This window comes from Channa argus, chromosome 3 (assembly GCF_033026475.1).
Source record: "Channa argus isolate prfri chromosome 3, Channa argus male v1.0, whole genome shotgun sequence".
NCBI lineage: Eukaryota > Metazoa > Chordata > Actinopteri > Anabantiformes > Channidae > Channa > Channa argus.
The window spans coordinates 20579639-20595490 of NC_090199.1; the positions used below are offsets into that span (position 1 = coordinate 20579639).

General features: G+C 37.8%; 1 protein-coding gene across 2 annotated transcripts; it reads right to left on the reverse strand.

Annotated features, from left to right (window-relative positions):
- Positions 1 to 1301: 1301 nt before the first annotated feature.
- Positions 1302 to 15537, reverse strand: shoc2 (SHOC2 leucine rich repeat scaffold protein). Of its 2 annotated transcripts, none has more exons than XM_067497719.1 (9): positions 15449 to 15537; positions 10783 to 11797; positions 10066 to 10203; positions 9815 to 9945; positions 9293 to 9481; positions 8186 to 8308; positions 7303 to 7440; positions 6456 to 6573; positions 1302 to 5898 (listed from the first exon to the last, which is right to left on the reverse strand). In XM_067497719.1, the coding sequence occupies exons 2-9, from the start codon at positions 11483 to 11485 to the stop codon at positions 5690 to 5692; spliced, it is 1749 nt and encodes a 582-aa protein (XP_067353820.1). In that variant the 5' UTR covers positions 11486 to 11797; positions 15449 to 15537; the 3' UTR covers positions 1302 to 5689. The 2 variants fall into 2 exon arrangements, with proteins under 2 accessions (XP_067353820.1, XP_067353821.1); XM_067497720.1 differs by lacking the exon at positions 15449 to 15537 and adding an exon at positions 14983 to 15147.
- Between the last annotated feature and the right edge of the window lie 315 nt (positions 15538 to 15852).

Genomic DNA, 15852 nt, shown 5'->3' on the forward strand with positions numbered 1-15852 from the left:
CACTCACACCTGTTCCAAAGCGCAATGATACAGTGACACCTGTCGTCTCGTGCATGCTCCAGGGGATAGTGTGACAACTTAGAGGATGAGGTCACTGCGCTCCGGATGTTTCTCTTATGCAGAATGACTAAATTCTGTTTAGTGGTCGAGCGTCTTTGGGAAGACATACTGCCGAGGAAACTAAGTCCACTGCGTCACATAGTGCAAAAAAGTGATATTTATATGGCAGCGTTATGATAGCACGGAGCTGTGGGTTGGAGAAAGAGCGAGAGACACAGTCAGCTTCAACCCTCCGTTTATTGAGAAGTTAGTTTCCAGCAGGGGGCGGTGTTGCACTGCAGCCGAGACAAAGTCCAGGTCACTGCTGACGAACAAAACCATCGGAAAAAACAAACAGCAAATAGCAATAGAAATATGAATTTGGTTTTTATTACATATTAAGTAGTAAGGGTTTTTATGATCAAGATGTGATTAGTCAGTTTAGAAAAGGTTGAAAAGTAGATGAGCAGCAGCAAAAAAAAAAAAAAAAAAATCAGTTCTCAAAAATATATATCTTTGGTTAAATGAGTTGTAAATGGTCTAATGATGACATTATATTTACTCGTAGTTGTTTTTGAGGGGACATTTCATTAATAGAAACAATATCTCCTGTAGAGGAGAACAGAGTCAGGCTTTAACACAGGTCAGCTGCAAAACCTAAATAAAAGTGAGGAAATTCAGCAAACACATTCTTTATTGATTTTAAAGTAGAAATATGTTTATGTGGGTTATGTTTGTAAGATTTAGTAACTTTATGTTTTGTCACTGAGCCTGATTAAGTAGAAGTTAAATGCATGTTGCACTAAAACAAGAACACCATTTAAATATGAATACATTTGGGTAGAAATGCTGGACGATCTAAACCATATACTGTACATAAAGAGACATGATGAGCACTTGGTACAAACTGTAAGTTAATTGACTTCATATGTATTTTTTTATAATTATTTTTTGTAATGAAAATCTCACTGATAGTTTGCTTTTTTCTATTCTACAGCAAGCAAGTATATTTTCTATGATGACTGTGAGGACAGCAAGATATAACTTCCAATGAATAATTGAGGACAAAAAGCTTCAATTATATTTTCATTCCATCAGCAAATTATTTTCTGGGGTAGGAAAAACAAAACAAAAAAAATGAGATCAGTTCATAAGTGAAACATCCTTTTTGTATATAAAAAGTTATTTTCCTTATTCCCTATTCTGTTCGTCTTAATACAGATAGAGTTTGGTATCACTGAAATATCTACACACACACAAAATACATTTGTAAATATTTATCAGTTTATTACAGTTAAAAAGATGTATATACATACAGAACATCACCAAACGTGGTCATTTTCACTCATTTGCAAAGTTACACTCTGCAACTAGTTGGTTTCGGGATATCGGTCTTACAATGGGGCGGCGTTGATTAGGTCTGTCGTTTTAAACCAAGCACACAAACCAGTGTATTATTCCTCTTTCTTGTTTCCCAAATGATACTTAATAAAAGGTATATAACCAAAAGAAGACGGATGTTTGGAAAACAAAATGTGGTTGAATTGCTGGTCCAAAGCCAAGTTCCTACATGTGGTTTTGTACACAGGTAGAAACACCTCAGACTGGTTCTTGGTCACTGTGGTTAGCAATGAAGACTCACATAGAGGTAGTCATGTCTGCATTTGCTTGTCCAGTCAAGAGACCATTGACCCAAAAACTTCAATGTCTTTTCAATCTGTGGCCTCAGAACCTTTTACTGACATTAAAGAAAAAAGTGATTATCTGTCTTTGCTGATTAAACTAAATGGTCATAAAAGTGCTGCTTGGTGCACATAAAGCAGTCAAGTAAATCTATGGAGACTGTATAGAGGTGTGTGAGCAGGACTAAGGGTTTCAGGTGGATATGCAGTGGACAAAAGCTGGCTGCTTCACATTAAAGGGCTGTTCCACCAAAACTGGTTTGGCATAACCAGAAAAGTGGACATTTGTATAGTTATGTGCTCTCAGGATGAGGAACATGTGATTCTCTGATGTGTGTGTGTCTGACTTTTTGTGTCTATTATGATTTTTTATTTTTTATTTTACCTTGTACAGATTAAAGATTAAAATTTATGTGGTGAAAAAAAGTGTGTCCTATCAAGCTCAAACTTTCCACATTCACCACTCAACTTGGATGAGAATAAAAATACAAGTCAGATTTGGTGGAATTCCCCTTTAATGCCAAAGACAAGTGAGACGCAAGCTAATGCACATCCACTTGGTAGCATAATGGCATTATCTTCCATTGCACTCTTTGTCTTTATGTAAAACTCGCATCACATCACAGATTTTGTAATAGTGAGTCTACCATAATGTCATATTACTGTACAGAGTAAAAGGAAAAGTAAGACAGAAAGAAACTAGAACCAAATTTACATCAGACCAACCCAGTTGCTTTTCATCAAGTACAGTCAGTGGCCATAGACACAAGGAATAGCCAGACACATAAAAAAGACCATTAAGGCTGCTTGTCAATGTAGATTAAGTAGGATACGCATTGCCACACAATGCTTCGATACCCTTTGCAATATACAAAAAGGGAGCATTTGCAGATACATCGATAGCCACTAAATCAAAGTCCTCTATGCAAAAGTGCCCGATTCTGACCCAGACAAATCATGTCCCATGTGTTCAACATGCTTGTTTCCTGTACAAAATACCCAGGCAAGAAAAGTTTCAATGATCCCAGAGAAAAAAAATGAGCAAAATGTCTTTAATTCTGCCATATTCTCCATGGCCCTAAAATCACAAGCAATAGAAAAATAAACACCAATTTTTCTTAGATTATTTTGGATGCACCAGTATGCAAACATCTTTCGATCACGACTTCAACTAAACCAGTCGCTGATCTCCATCTTCTCCTCCCATGGCAAATTAAAACTACATTCCAGGATGTGGGAAATGCTTTCTGTCCAATTAGCCCAGTTCGGTTTGCGCCCCCACCTCCCATCATCCTCTGCATCTTCATACACTCAGCTGTGTCAACCTTGCAAAATGACACATGAAAAAAATTAATAACAGTGACTGAATGTAAAAATGGGTCACAGCGCCCTTGCTGCACACCTAATGCACATCTCACCTTTGAGTACTTGAAGGCATTTTCACACAATTGTTTACAGCTAAACGTAAATACACAAAAAAAGAAACTTCCAAAGCTTTTATATAAAACCCAGGAATGCAATGCCTCCGGTGTGTTGTTGAGCATGAACACAGAAAGCCCTTTTTACAATTTTTTTTGTCTTTTACTGACAGTCTTGTACTGTAACTGCGTTAAGCTCAAATATGCACCTTGTTGTGTTGTCTCTTCGTTGTGTCCAAACGATTTGATCTGTGAGAAAACCACCAGGCCTGACGCCAATCAAAAAGAGTCAGTGGATTTGTCCCTCGTCAGGATTTTTTGAAGCGAAGTCTGTATCAGTGTTGGGAGTGGATCATTGCCTGCCCCTCCCCTCCCCTCCCTTCTCATACAGCATGTTTCAGTTCACAAAAAGCAGCAACAGGTTCTGCTGGTAAATATGAAGCAGCGGTACATTGTTTCACCCAAACCTGCCCCTCCCCTCCCCCCAAGGTGAGCTGTGGTGCGCTCATCACACGCCTCCCATGGAGGAGTCTGGACTACAGCCCACACTAAAAACACCAAGCTGCTGCTGCAAAAAAGTAGACCCATACATTTCAATACATAACAGAACCATGATTGAATAGAGTTGGGATGCAGCACATTTATAAAAAAAAAGTTTGATTTATCTTTGTGGGGATTTTAAATGTACAGTCACCTGAAATAATACTAACCAAATACACATTTCATCAGTAGAAAAGAAAATGTAAATGGATTTAACATAAACAATGCTAAACTAAGCTGTTTTGCTTGCAATAGAAAAAGCAAGACATGGGAATTTAAAATCACCTCATTGCCAAACAGAACCTTTCTCTCGGTCAACAGAGCACTTTTTTTTTTTAGAATGAATTCATAAAACTTCCCCAAAGAAAGGTACTAATATCCTCTGAGCCTGAGAAACTCATTTATATTTAATTGATACAAATTTACATGATAAATCATTAAAACAGACAAACATGAAACAAAATGCCCCCATTTCAAATGACTAATGAGAGGCTCCTGTTTGTGATGCCAATGTCTTAAGAAAAATTAAAAAAAGTGCAAAAGAGCAGCAGCATTGCTGGGACAGTGTGGGACAAGATATTACATTAAATTACAAGTCTAAATCAAGGGAACAGTGTCCATTATGTAGATAAGATCCTGTCCAAAAAAAAGACAAAAATAAAAAAATAAGGGGAGAAAGTGTCAAGGAGTTGCCTGTCAATTTTTTATTATCAAACATTTTCGAAACTCTGACACACCGACCATTTGCTGCAGAGGCCCAGATAATGTATTTTAGAAATGCTTGATATGTTGGTCAGTGATCAATTAGATGACAGCTATGCAGCCCAACACTGAAGATAATATCAAACAATGTTGACTAAAAATTGCACTCAAGGCAACAACCAGGATTTGTATACATATATAAAAACATCTCTTATTTATCCCATCACCTCTGCATGGTTCACTTTTTTCCCCAATACCATTTTGTCACACAAAACCAATAGAGACAAGAGAGGGTCACGCAACACGACCTGTTTCGGAGAAAAGTCCGACTTGCTTTTTTCCCCCCCAAGCATGTGTGATTGGCATTTTTCATATGTATACGTTACTAGTTTAATGTTGAACAACTACTGCTGCTATTAGTTAAAAAGATCTCCAATCATCCCCAATTACAACCGATATCACTTTTAAATATTAATGCAACAGAAAATGGAACACTAAAAAAGAAGTAAAATCAAAACAGCAGTAATAAAAAAAGAACTGAAATAATTTATATCTTTGTATTCAAGGACATTTGCGTTTAGAAATAACCCACCGGATCACTCTAAACATAGGCACAGTTTTTAAAAAACATTAACAAAAAATGCAAAAAGTGAAATTATTAACGCGGCATCATTAGACCTTTGTTCTCTGTGGTAAAGAAGCATTTCAACATAAGTTATTTTGAAGATGCTGTTTAAAAAAAAAAAAAGGAGAAAAAAAGGGAATATCAAAAGAAAATATAACGAGATGATAGTTAAAATTACAGCAGCAGCAGTAAATGTGAAGTTCAAAGACTTTTTTTGTTTGTTTTTGCATACAATTGTATCCTTGCTCACATAATAGATGCGTGTAATTACTGTAAATACATTGGCAATGGGAGCACATATTATATGGTTAAAAGACTTGCCACTTAGCTCACAGTTACTCAATATATATAACTTTATATATCTTCAGTTTTGGCAAAGAGATGGAAATATTATCCTCTTGTATAACTTGGAATGAAAGAGGAGCAGGGGGTGGCTGGGGTCCTAAAATGACCGTGAAAAACTCTGGAGCAAGTTAGAAGTTAAGTCTCCAAAGATTGCCTCGTTCTGCCTAAAGATGGTAAGAGGGACTTTTTCCTCTTCCTCATTTGCCCCCGACACTGATTGTGGTGAATCTGCTTTCTTTACAGTGTATGATACACATAATGGGGGCAGGCAGGCGAGAGGATGCAGAGCAAGTGGAGGGTTTGAAAATAAGAAGAACTGGGACTGAGCTGCTTTTGGTTCACACCATGGCACGGTATGGTCCCTGCATCTTGAGGAACTGGATGATGAAGGAGGGGCCTCCCGCAACAATCTGGGGTGGCAGGTGGCTGAGAGGACAGTTCTCGATGCTCATGATGGACAGCTTGCTGCAGAGGGCCAGCTCGAACGGGAGGCTGTGCAGGTTAGGGTTGTCGTTGAGGTATAGTTCCTCCAAATTCTCCAGTGTACCTGAGAAAAGACATCAGTGTTAGTTAAGGCTTGAAAGACAAGTAAATGATAAGTTGACAAATGCAAAATAGTAATATCCTAATGCATCACGTCAGAATATACAGAAAGAGGATTCTCGGAACTGTAAATAATTATTATTTTGATAATTATTCTCTTCTTCTAAGCAATGTCAAAATAAATTTGCAAAAAAAAACCAAAAAAAACCAAAAAACATCCGTTTCAAAAATAATTATAACTATATCTAAATAACTATTACCAAAAAATATTTAGTCTATTAGGTTGGTGAAGATTAAAGAGCCTCAAACCCACAGTTTGACACCAACACGTTATAGATTTTGTAGTCATCCTAATGAAGTCTAATTAAATCTAATATTCACCACTGCCAGACACTTAAACAACAGTGGAGAACTGTTTGTTTGATGTGATTAACTTAGGTTTTGAAATGTGTTAAACACACATCATACTAATTGGGAAACAGAAACAGCAAATATAAGCTCTTTCTTACTTAAGCATGTTAGGGATCTAAGAGGTAAAGGGTGTATGAAGGAAGTACTTACCAATCTCCTCAGGAAGGTGTTGCAGCAGGTTCTCCCCCAAACCCAAATGTGTGAGATTGGTGAGGTGCCCAATGCCTCTGGGTAACGTAGTTAGCTGATTATTTGTCAACACCAATTTCTAAGAGTGGAGTAGGAAAGGAAAGGATCTGTTACTCAAAAAAAAAATTTCCGTTTTTTCCCCACATGTAAGTGGAAGTAATGCATAATGAAACAAATACAGCAAACAGGGACAGAGAGGTTGTTAATACAAGGACTAAATACCACGGTGGTGGGAAAAAAATAAAAAATAAAAATTTAACAACTGCTGTTTCGTATAGTAAAACATACAAACAAGTTTTGACAAAACTTTAAAGTAAAACTTCAGGAATTTTCCAAAATTTTCAACAATTACAATAACCTACCAACAGATACAGGTACCAACACACATTCACTTGGTCTTTTGTGCCGTAGACCTCAGATGTTTTCCAAAAAACTATTTAAATACAGCTCCGCCAGACACACAGCTCCACTTTCTTCATTCCAAAACTGGTGACCTTTCCATTTTTAACAGACCTAACATTGTATACTTCAATTTGGCACTTTCATTGTATTACAGCTAGTGAAACATCAATGTGCAACATTTAATTAGGAATTATGGGATCTTAGAAGACTGTGGACCATATTAATGAGGGTCTTTCTTTTAAAAATGGGGAATTATGAGTGAGTAGAGAAGTTGTTGGCTTTAGCACCTGTATGGTGACTATGGACAATAAGAGTAATTAACAAAATTACAGAAGCTATCATTTAAATGCCAATAATAAAAGACTGCTCAATAAATAGGAGATAACTGCAAGTGTGTAAAATATACCTGCAAATCTTTAAGATATGCAATTTCATTAGGGAGAGATTCCAACTTGTTCTCCTCCAAGTCGAGCTCCCGTAGCTTCCTCAAATTCCCAATACCGTGTGGCAACTTCTTGAGAAGATTATTGGACAATATTAACACCTAGAAAGGCAATAACAGTTTTTCACAATAAGTAACAGATTTAAACACTACTACTACATCATGACACACAACTTTCTGAGCTTGTGTTAGAAGCAATAAAGCACTAGTTCCAGACATAGAACAATACCTCCCCCCGAAATGATATCAAATAATCAGTCAAGTGAAACTATAAAAACTGAAATTCTACAGGTATGATTTACACTGTATGTATTTGCAATGCTCTTCTAATATTAATTATGTTTAATGAAACTTAAGCTAGCACTAAAACTCAAAATTCAATGCACTCTGCTTGATCCAGCCCTCCCTCTCTTAGCTCTGCTACACTTCACCACAGCTCTGCACAACCCTTCAAGTAATTTCCATTATCAAATTACAATAAATTAAAATTTTCCAAAACTTACTTATCAAGCAAATATAACTGATACTTCCTGACTGATTAAAGAGAAAAGCCCCATCCAGGAAGTGTTAAAGTACCTCTCCCAATTAAAATAGGTTTTAAGAATAGTTTTTAAAAAATAAATAAATAAAAAAGGACTTACGCTTTTCTACCTTTAATCAAAAAGGAGGTATTATAACTAAACCTATAACTCACTATTGTGAGTCACAGTTGTGGCTATTTCTGAATATTAAAGAGATGAGGCTCATGGATTAACGCATGACGGGTTGTAATATGTATACATAACACCACTAACTCTTTCTTATTAATGGTTGTACAAATACGCCATTGTGTGTATGCTAGGGTTACCTCCAGAGAGACCAGACCACAGACGTCCTCTGGGATCTTAGTCAGCTGATTGGTAGCCAGGTTTAGCTCAACCATGCTAGTCCATGTGCCAAAGTCTAACGGCAGAGATGTTAACTGGTTGTCCTAAGGAAGAAAATGGAATACGTTTATTATTATTGCTGACAATTCACAAAATCAACATAGGGAAATTGTTCTTCAAGAGGCTGAGCAGACCACTGGACTATGTGAAACACACTCTCTGGTGTCAGGAGATTTAAATCCAAACTCCACATAGTGTGGCCAAGTAACAAGGTAAGGACAAGTAATTTATAAGATAGCTATAAGATAGAAAGTAGCGCTCGAACTGGCAAAATTACGTCTTAATTTTTCCTGTGGTCGACTCACCCCTCTTCACCCATTTTTGTGAACAAGAACATAAACAAACACTAAGCTATGTATATGAACGTTAACTAAATTCGGATAGAATTTGAAATTAAGACTGCTCATAGTTATCCAGCAGACTCCATTTTCACCAGCCACTGAGGGGTTGATGCTACAGACTGGTATATCTAAGAGACATACACTAATTTTTTTTTTATTCAATTGAAATTGCTGGGGGAGGGGGTGTCACATTCTTAAAAAGGATAACCACTGCTGTATTACAGTAGGTTGTGTAGTATTGGAAAAATTATCTACACATTACATTAAATTGAAAAGGTGGCAATGCCATGTTTGTGTACACAGAGTTTTATAGACATTTTTGGAACTTAACCTTCGGTTATTGTAAATTTTTTCCATTTAATCAACATCAGAAAATAAATCACGCTCTTGAAAACATTTTAAAAGTCACAGTAGGAAAAGTAAAAGTGTAATTAATGAAATTAACAATGGCTGAATTCCATTTGTAGCTGCTTTCTGGGTACTTGTATTGTGCATGCTGGCTTGCAGTCACTGTCAGGACTCCAGGAAACAACAGAAACATTGTTAGCGCTACTAACACCTGTGCTATAATGACAAGTAACAATTTCTTTTTTTAAAAACCACAGATTTTTCTGTTTCCGATAAACGTATAAAGCCAATACATCATAAACAGTCCTCACAAATTTGAAAGTGAACGAGCACATGTACCTTCATGTTAAGCTTGCTTAACACTTTGGCCCTGGAAAAGATACCAAAGGGGATCTTGTTGATACGGTTGTGCTCCATGTTAAGGGAGTAGATTGTGGAGAACTGGGATGGTCCGCCCACAGGATACGACTGGAAGCAGTTCCTTGCCAATGTTAGACTTGTCAGGTTCACCAAACTTGAAAGCAGGCCCTGGTAAAGGACAAACAAAGCACAAACAAAAACCACACAATCAGCACACGTTTCCATCACTAGATGCTTTGCTTTTCAAGCAGCATGTATTGGTGGCCTTCTGACATCAACAGGAGTTTCAGTGTGCACGGCAAAAAATAGTATTAAGTATTTTCTTTTTTTTAGAGAAAAGTCAACGTGAATATTTGTCTGTGAATTAGTTTAATGTTTTAATAGGTATTGCAGCAGTTGATGTTTCTTTGGAATAATAAAATTTCCACTGATATTTATTTTTGTAATGTTATTATTCAGCATTTACAATTGAAATTACAAGTTACTTTTTGTTCTGCTTACCTCTGGCAACACTGAAATGTTGTTGTTTTCAAGGTTTAACTCCTCCAGTTCTCGACATTTGGCTAACGATCTTGGTATGGCTGACAATCTATTGTACCTCAGACCTAAGCGATTTATGCTTGCAAGATTGCCTGGACAAAGACAAAACATTTTTTTTGCATATTTATCACATTGAGCTGGAGAAACAGACTAGAAATATAAAATAAAAACAAATATTAACAAACATACTTCTTAAAATGTACTTAAATTACCTATAGTCTCTGGGAGGTCCAAGAGCTCATTGTGCTGCAAGTCGAGGTTGGTTATCTGTGTGCAATTTCCGATCTCCTTCGGTAGATGTTCCAACTGGTTATGGGCAACATCCAGAGTTATGAGGCTGCATAGCTCACCTGCAGAAAGATGCACCAGAATTTGGATATATATACTAATTTAAACAATTTAAACTATACCAATTCATTTGTTTGACTTCTTTTTAAAAAATTGCAGATGTAGAAAATGCCGAATTTGTCTTGGTGGCATTGGAGCAGAGTTTAGTACAATGTACCACATTTTACAGCCAGACGTCTCCCTTTATAGTACAATTAGCCAGTGCGCAACATATTGTGGCCAATTGGAGCAGTCACTTCAAAATTCAGTATTTTAATATGAATCTAAATAGCAAGATATGTAGTAGTGCTGGAGCTCAAGAAAGGTGTGTAAATTATTTAGGACTTTACACTTTAAATGAAAGTCAATAATAGCTTATGCTTCTAGGATTTTGCGGACATTTTTGTGATAGTTGAGGCCTAAAGGTCTGATTTAGCAGCAGCTTTTTTAAAAGATTCTGAGGCATGTTTCATGGTTTATCTTATTTCAAGTCGAAAAGTTGCATGGAATTTACAAGGGAGCTAAATGCTGTAAACCCAAAAGTAGCACATTGCCTCTGGGCAAATAAAGTCTGCTTCTTCTTAACACATTGGTTTACTTACCTATCTCTGCAGGAAGCTGTTTAATCTTGTTCTCACGGATGCTGAGCATAGTGAGCTTGGAGAGGTTTCGAATGTCCTTCTCCACTGTTGTGATGCGGTTGAAGCGCAGATACAAAGTGGTCAGAGATGTGAGCCGATAGACAACAGCTGGTATTTCTCTTAGCTTGTTATGCCGCAGGTCAAGCATTCGAAGCTTCTTAAGAGAGTCCAGGGAGTCAGGCAAACTTGTCAGGGAGTTCTCACTCAGGGCCAAAGTGACCAGGCCTGATAGGCAGCCGACCTCAGCCGGCAGGCTCTGTAGCTTGTTGCTATACAAGTACAGTTCAGCCAGCTGCGTCAGTTCCTTAATGGAGGTGGGCAGCATGTGAATGGACCGTTTAGAAAGATCCAATCTCATTGAGTTCTCCTCCCGGCACTTGTTAAGTTCTTTGATCACCTCAGCATTGCTGGACTTCTTGCGTGTACCTGGTGCCGGGTTTGGCCGCTTTATCGTATTGTCAACAGAGAAGGCAACACCCGGAGTTGAGCTGCTGGTGTCCTTCTTTCCTTCTTTGGCATCTTTCCCTTTGGTCTTTGTGTCTTTGCCACCATCCTTGACTAAGCCAGCCAGAGCCTTTGCCTCTTTTTCCCTTTCTTTCCCCACTGGACCACCTTTGGGCTCCTTTTCTTTCAAGTCTTTTTCTTTGCCTAAAGTACTACTCATGTCGACGTTATCGGGCCTCCTGCTGAGTTGCTCATGGGAGTATCTCTTGTCAGGTTACTTATTTTGGAAAAAATGGGGCACAGTCAAGGAGGCTTTTAAAGAAAACATCCCTGTGCAGGCCCACACATTTATTATTATCCTGGAAATAAAGGCCTTGTGATCCAAAGGTATTTTGGATATTTTGTTCCTTTGTTAAAATGGCATAGGAGAAGAAATTTGTTGAAGTAGCTGGACTGTAGCATCCGTGGGCCACATGCTTACGTGTTTGAAGTTAAAGCAATCCCAGATCCTTCAGAGTGAAGTTCTGTCAGTCTGCAGAAGTTAGAGATGTTTCAATATTTATCAGTATTTACAATTTAATTTTCACACTTCAAAAATTCTCAGTAATAACATATTAACAATAATGCAATTCTCTATATCAAGATAAATTGTGTGTTTTCTTTCTGCTTTTATTCAGAGAAATTAGTTGATCTGTTCCAAAAGGAACAAAACTACTCTTTATCTAGATATGCTTCCACTTTTAGAAACTGGGAGAAAAAAGAAAACAATGTGAAATAAATTACATGATTTTTAAAGAATAAAATCAGCAAAAAAATGAATGGTTACTATATGATGTTACTTAGGTGGAATCTATATTTGGTCAATACAATGAGCAACTGATCATGACAATGAACAAGCGAACCCAAACAGCAGGAAGCAGTTTAAAATAATGAAGAATGATAAGGCAAGCGGGGATGTGAAACAGGCGCGTTCCACATTTCCTATTAATATCACAATTTTTCAATTAAACTACACTTCTGTTGGCTGGAAAAACTATTTGTGATGGAAAGAAGGGGATCATGTCTCACCTTCACATGAAAGTACTGTGAAAATGACCCCCTCAACAGATAATATGTTACTACAGGAAAAATATCAGAAATACTCTTATATATTTAAATACACTCTTATCTAAAGTAGTGTAAGGAGGGCTAAGTTTGCATTGTAAAGTTTGCAATGCTGTAAAAAAAATTAAAAAGATGAAAGAAGCAATATTGACAATATTTTTCTTTATATACAGGGACAGAAACAACATTTCAACAGGTTTGGTAGGTTGTAAGTACCATGAGCTACGTGGTAAAGATTGTGTTGTGCTAGTCCAAGCAAATCTGTTGAAAATACTAGCCATAACCTCACACCAACTTACTCCTACAAAACAAACATGGCCAAGCCGGTGTTGACATTACTGTGAGCCTACAGCCCCACCTAAACATGCATTCATCCATTTAGCCATCCCCTATAAAGTCTGTAATGCAACAATCACATTGAATATTTACATATTGATGACATGCAGACATAACAGATGAACATTTGAATCTTTGCATGACAAACTAAGCCTGAATGTCTATGGCAGCCTGGCTCTGTTTAGTCTCTGTTACTGTTGTATCTCTGTGGCTGTATAAAGCTCTCCATAGTACAAGCTAAGCTGTGGCAAAAAGAGAGGCAGGTTTGGCTCAGGATCAGCGCTAAGTTAAAAGGTTAGGACTGCTGAGAGTAATCTTTAGAAGTGGCCTTCAAAGTATGAAGTCCCAACAGTAACGGGTCATATGACCTTTTAGGTAAAAGAAATACTGGGTCAATAGCAGCACCCCTGATATGATAGAATGCTTAAATCTGTGTTCAGTAAATAAAAAAGGTATATACTTTTCTGTCTATTGTAAGTAAAGAGCTAAACATGTTACACTGGTTAGAAAAGGCACACCTGTGTACAAAATAGTGAGAAAATCCAGACCAGCCCATTTGTTTTGGCCATCTAAACTAAACTGTGCATGCTACTTCCATTTATGGTTGTACTTCTATGGTCCTACCCTGGTACATCATTCTGTTTATAACACACTGTGTGTAAAGGTTATCTGGATAGCTTTGCCTCTGTATTTAAAAACTTAAACTTTTTTTTTGAGGCCAAATAAAAAGCTAAATGAGTATGGACCAAAAAAAAAAATAGTTTACCAAAAGTTCATTTTCCAGAAAAATACTGTATGTCTATAAAGTAAATATTAACTTTCATATCAATACTGATATTTTTGGCCAAGATAATAAGCTCAGTAGGTCCTGCTGGAGCTGGTCTTTTTTTTTTACCAGTTCATAAAAACAAAATATTAACCAAACCAAGGTAGAAAGTGCCTACCTACTGTTCATGAATGTAATAATTATACAATCTGAACATAAGGTAACAAATACGAAGAGATGTAAATAACCAATAAAGATGTGCTATGCAGGTGTGGGGGAATCATTTTAAAAAAGTCCTGTTGGTTTATGTTGGCCAAAGCCATTGGATAACGTTAAGCAAATTGACAAGTCATCCAATTGTGTACAGAGTTTGAGAGTTACATTAGTAACTATGGACTTGTCAGTAGATGTAAATATGAGGCTCAACTTATATACAGCTTCCAAGGAAATCTAATTCATGTCCCTCAACTTCCACAATACTAAACACTTGCAGCCCACATGACGGCTAATGATGTTTCCATTAAGTATATCTAAGGGCCCTTATGATAATGTCAGTCCCCCTAAATGCACTAATGATCTCCCTAATTGTAATCTGGAAATAAGGCGTGCAATAGGAGTAGCTAATCTATAAAGCAAATTAAATAAACGGATTTGCTGTGGTGACAAAATCGACCAGATTTTCAGGAAATACTTAAAACGTCGCTCCAGTGTTGTTGCCTGACAGTTCACCGCTACATAAGTACAATGACCAACAAACACCAAATTAGCTAGGTTGTCACTTTGTGTAGTTATCCGTATAGTATAGTAGGCAGCATAACAAACCAGAGGTGAGGTGGCAGCTATCAGCTACCGCTAAGTTACTACACAGCCCTATACAAGACGCAGCTAGCATGATGGCTACGTGTTGCAATGACAAACCCGTAGAAATAGGATAAAGGCAAAACGCCACCAGGTTGGCAAGTCAAGTTAAGCAAGACAAATTCACTTACATACTATGAACAACCGAGGAAAACATACCGGGATTGTTGTCGCTTTGTGGGACAATCATACCCTGACACGCACAGTAATAACGTAAACTAAGGTTAGCTAACTACTGGTCGTTAGCCAACTCGCGTAGGGTTAAAATGTTCAGTAAGACAGCATTCAAACTTACCTCTACCATTACCAATACCCAAAGAGGAAAAACACAATAGCTAGAAACCCACTACAACGACTGACAACAAGGCAGGAAATGCACCAGCAATCGTTAAGCTAGCTAAACGTCAACAGCATAGCAAACGTCGGATATGCCAGATTGCTAAACTTGCTAACGTCAGCTAGCGAACAAGTTAGCCACCAGCTAACTGCAATTTACAGACCTAACCTTTGAGGTAAACGATAAGGAGCAACACCCTGGTAAGAACGAAGCAATACATGGATATTTTTGTAACTTCACGTATCAGACTGTGCCAAGGGTGTGGAGGTCTCAGCTGACACACTTAGCGTCCCTAACATCCAGCAGTTAGCTTTACCTCACGCACAGCTAACGGTGTGTGTAGGCCCGAGCAGAGAGAGGCTGACGGACGTGGACCGACCCGTCCGCCGTGAGTTCGGCCGAAAAAGGGAAACCTCTGCTGCAGCCAGCTGAACGCCAGCGTGCAGCAGACACCCAAAGAGACGAGCTCGTGGACGCAGTTCACATGCCACCAGAGTCGACACTAACTGTAACGCTGTACCCAAGCGCCGTTCCCGTACTGCATATTAGCCGAGGGAGGAAAAAAAAAAAAAAAAAAAAAAAAAAAAGAAAACACTCTGAAAAACAGCGGCCATTCCGAAGCTGAACAAAAGAGTGCGTCCGTACTCACCACCGCTAAATGACATTTTAGCGCTACACACGCCTCAACAAGAGACTGTCAAATGTATTATCTGTTTAGAAATCCGTTACTGTGCAGTGGAAACAAAACGTCCACAGATATTGTGATAATATAACTGTTTTACCTTCAGAGGTGTGACTCCGCCATCCTTGCTGCTTCCTCCTCTTCCCTACACTGCTGCTCTGCTCCCCTCCCTCCCCCGACACTAAACTGCGTCATTTGCACGCCTAACCAATGCTATCACGAGACTTTGAAATACAATCAAATGTTCCCACATTAACACTGGCCTCACTTTTGTACGTACACTATCAGTCAAGCATATAAACACAATAGGTTGCCATTTTTATACTTTGCAGACCAACAATGAATACTTCCAACATATGCAATAACGAAAAACGTGTAAACAGACACAGTGTTTTTCTTTATTTAAATTCTTGAAAATGTAGATATTTGCAAATATCATCTATTCCCCTTTGTCACTGAAAACATTACAATAGAATAGAATTGAATAGACTTAAACTTGATTGA

What these genes read in the sequence shown, in the direction of transcription:
- shoc2 (XM_067497719.1), bottom strand. Translation starts at nt 11,485, where the DNA reads ATGAGTAGTACTTTAGGCAAAGAAAAAGACTTGAAAGAAAAGGAGCCC. An exon ending in ACATTTCAGTGTTGCCAGAG is followed by an intron (nt 9,482 to 9,814) that starts GTAAGCAGAACA and finishes GTCCTTTACCAG; the next exon opens with GGCCTGCTTTCAAGTTTGGT. An exon ending in ACACCTTCCTGAGGAGATTG is followed by an intron (nt 5,899 to 6,455) that starts GTAAGTACTTCC and finishes GTCTTTTCTCAG; the next exon opens with GTACACTGGAGAATTTGGAG.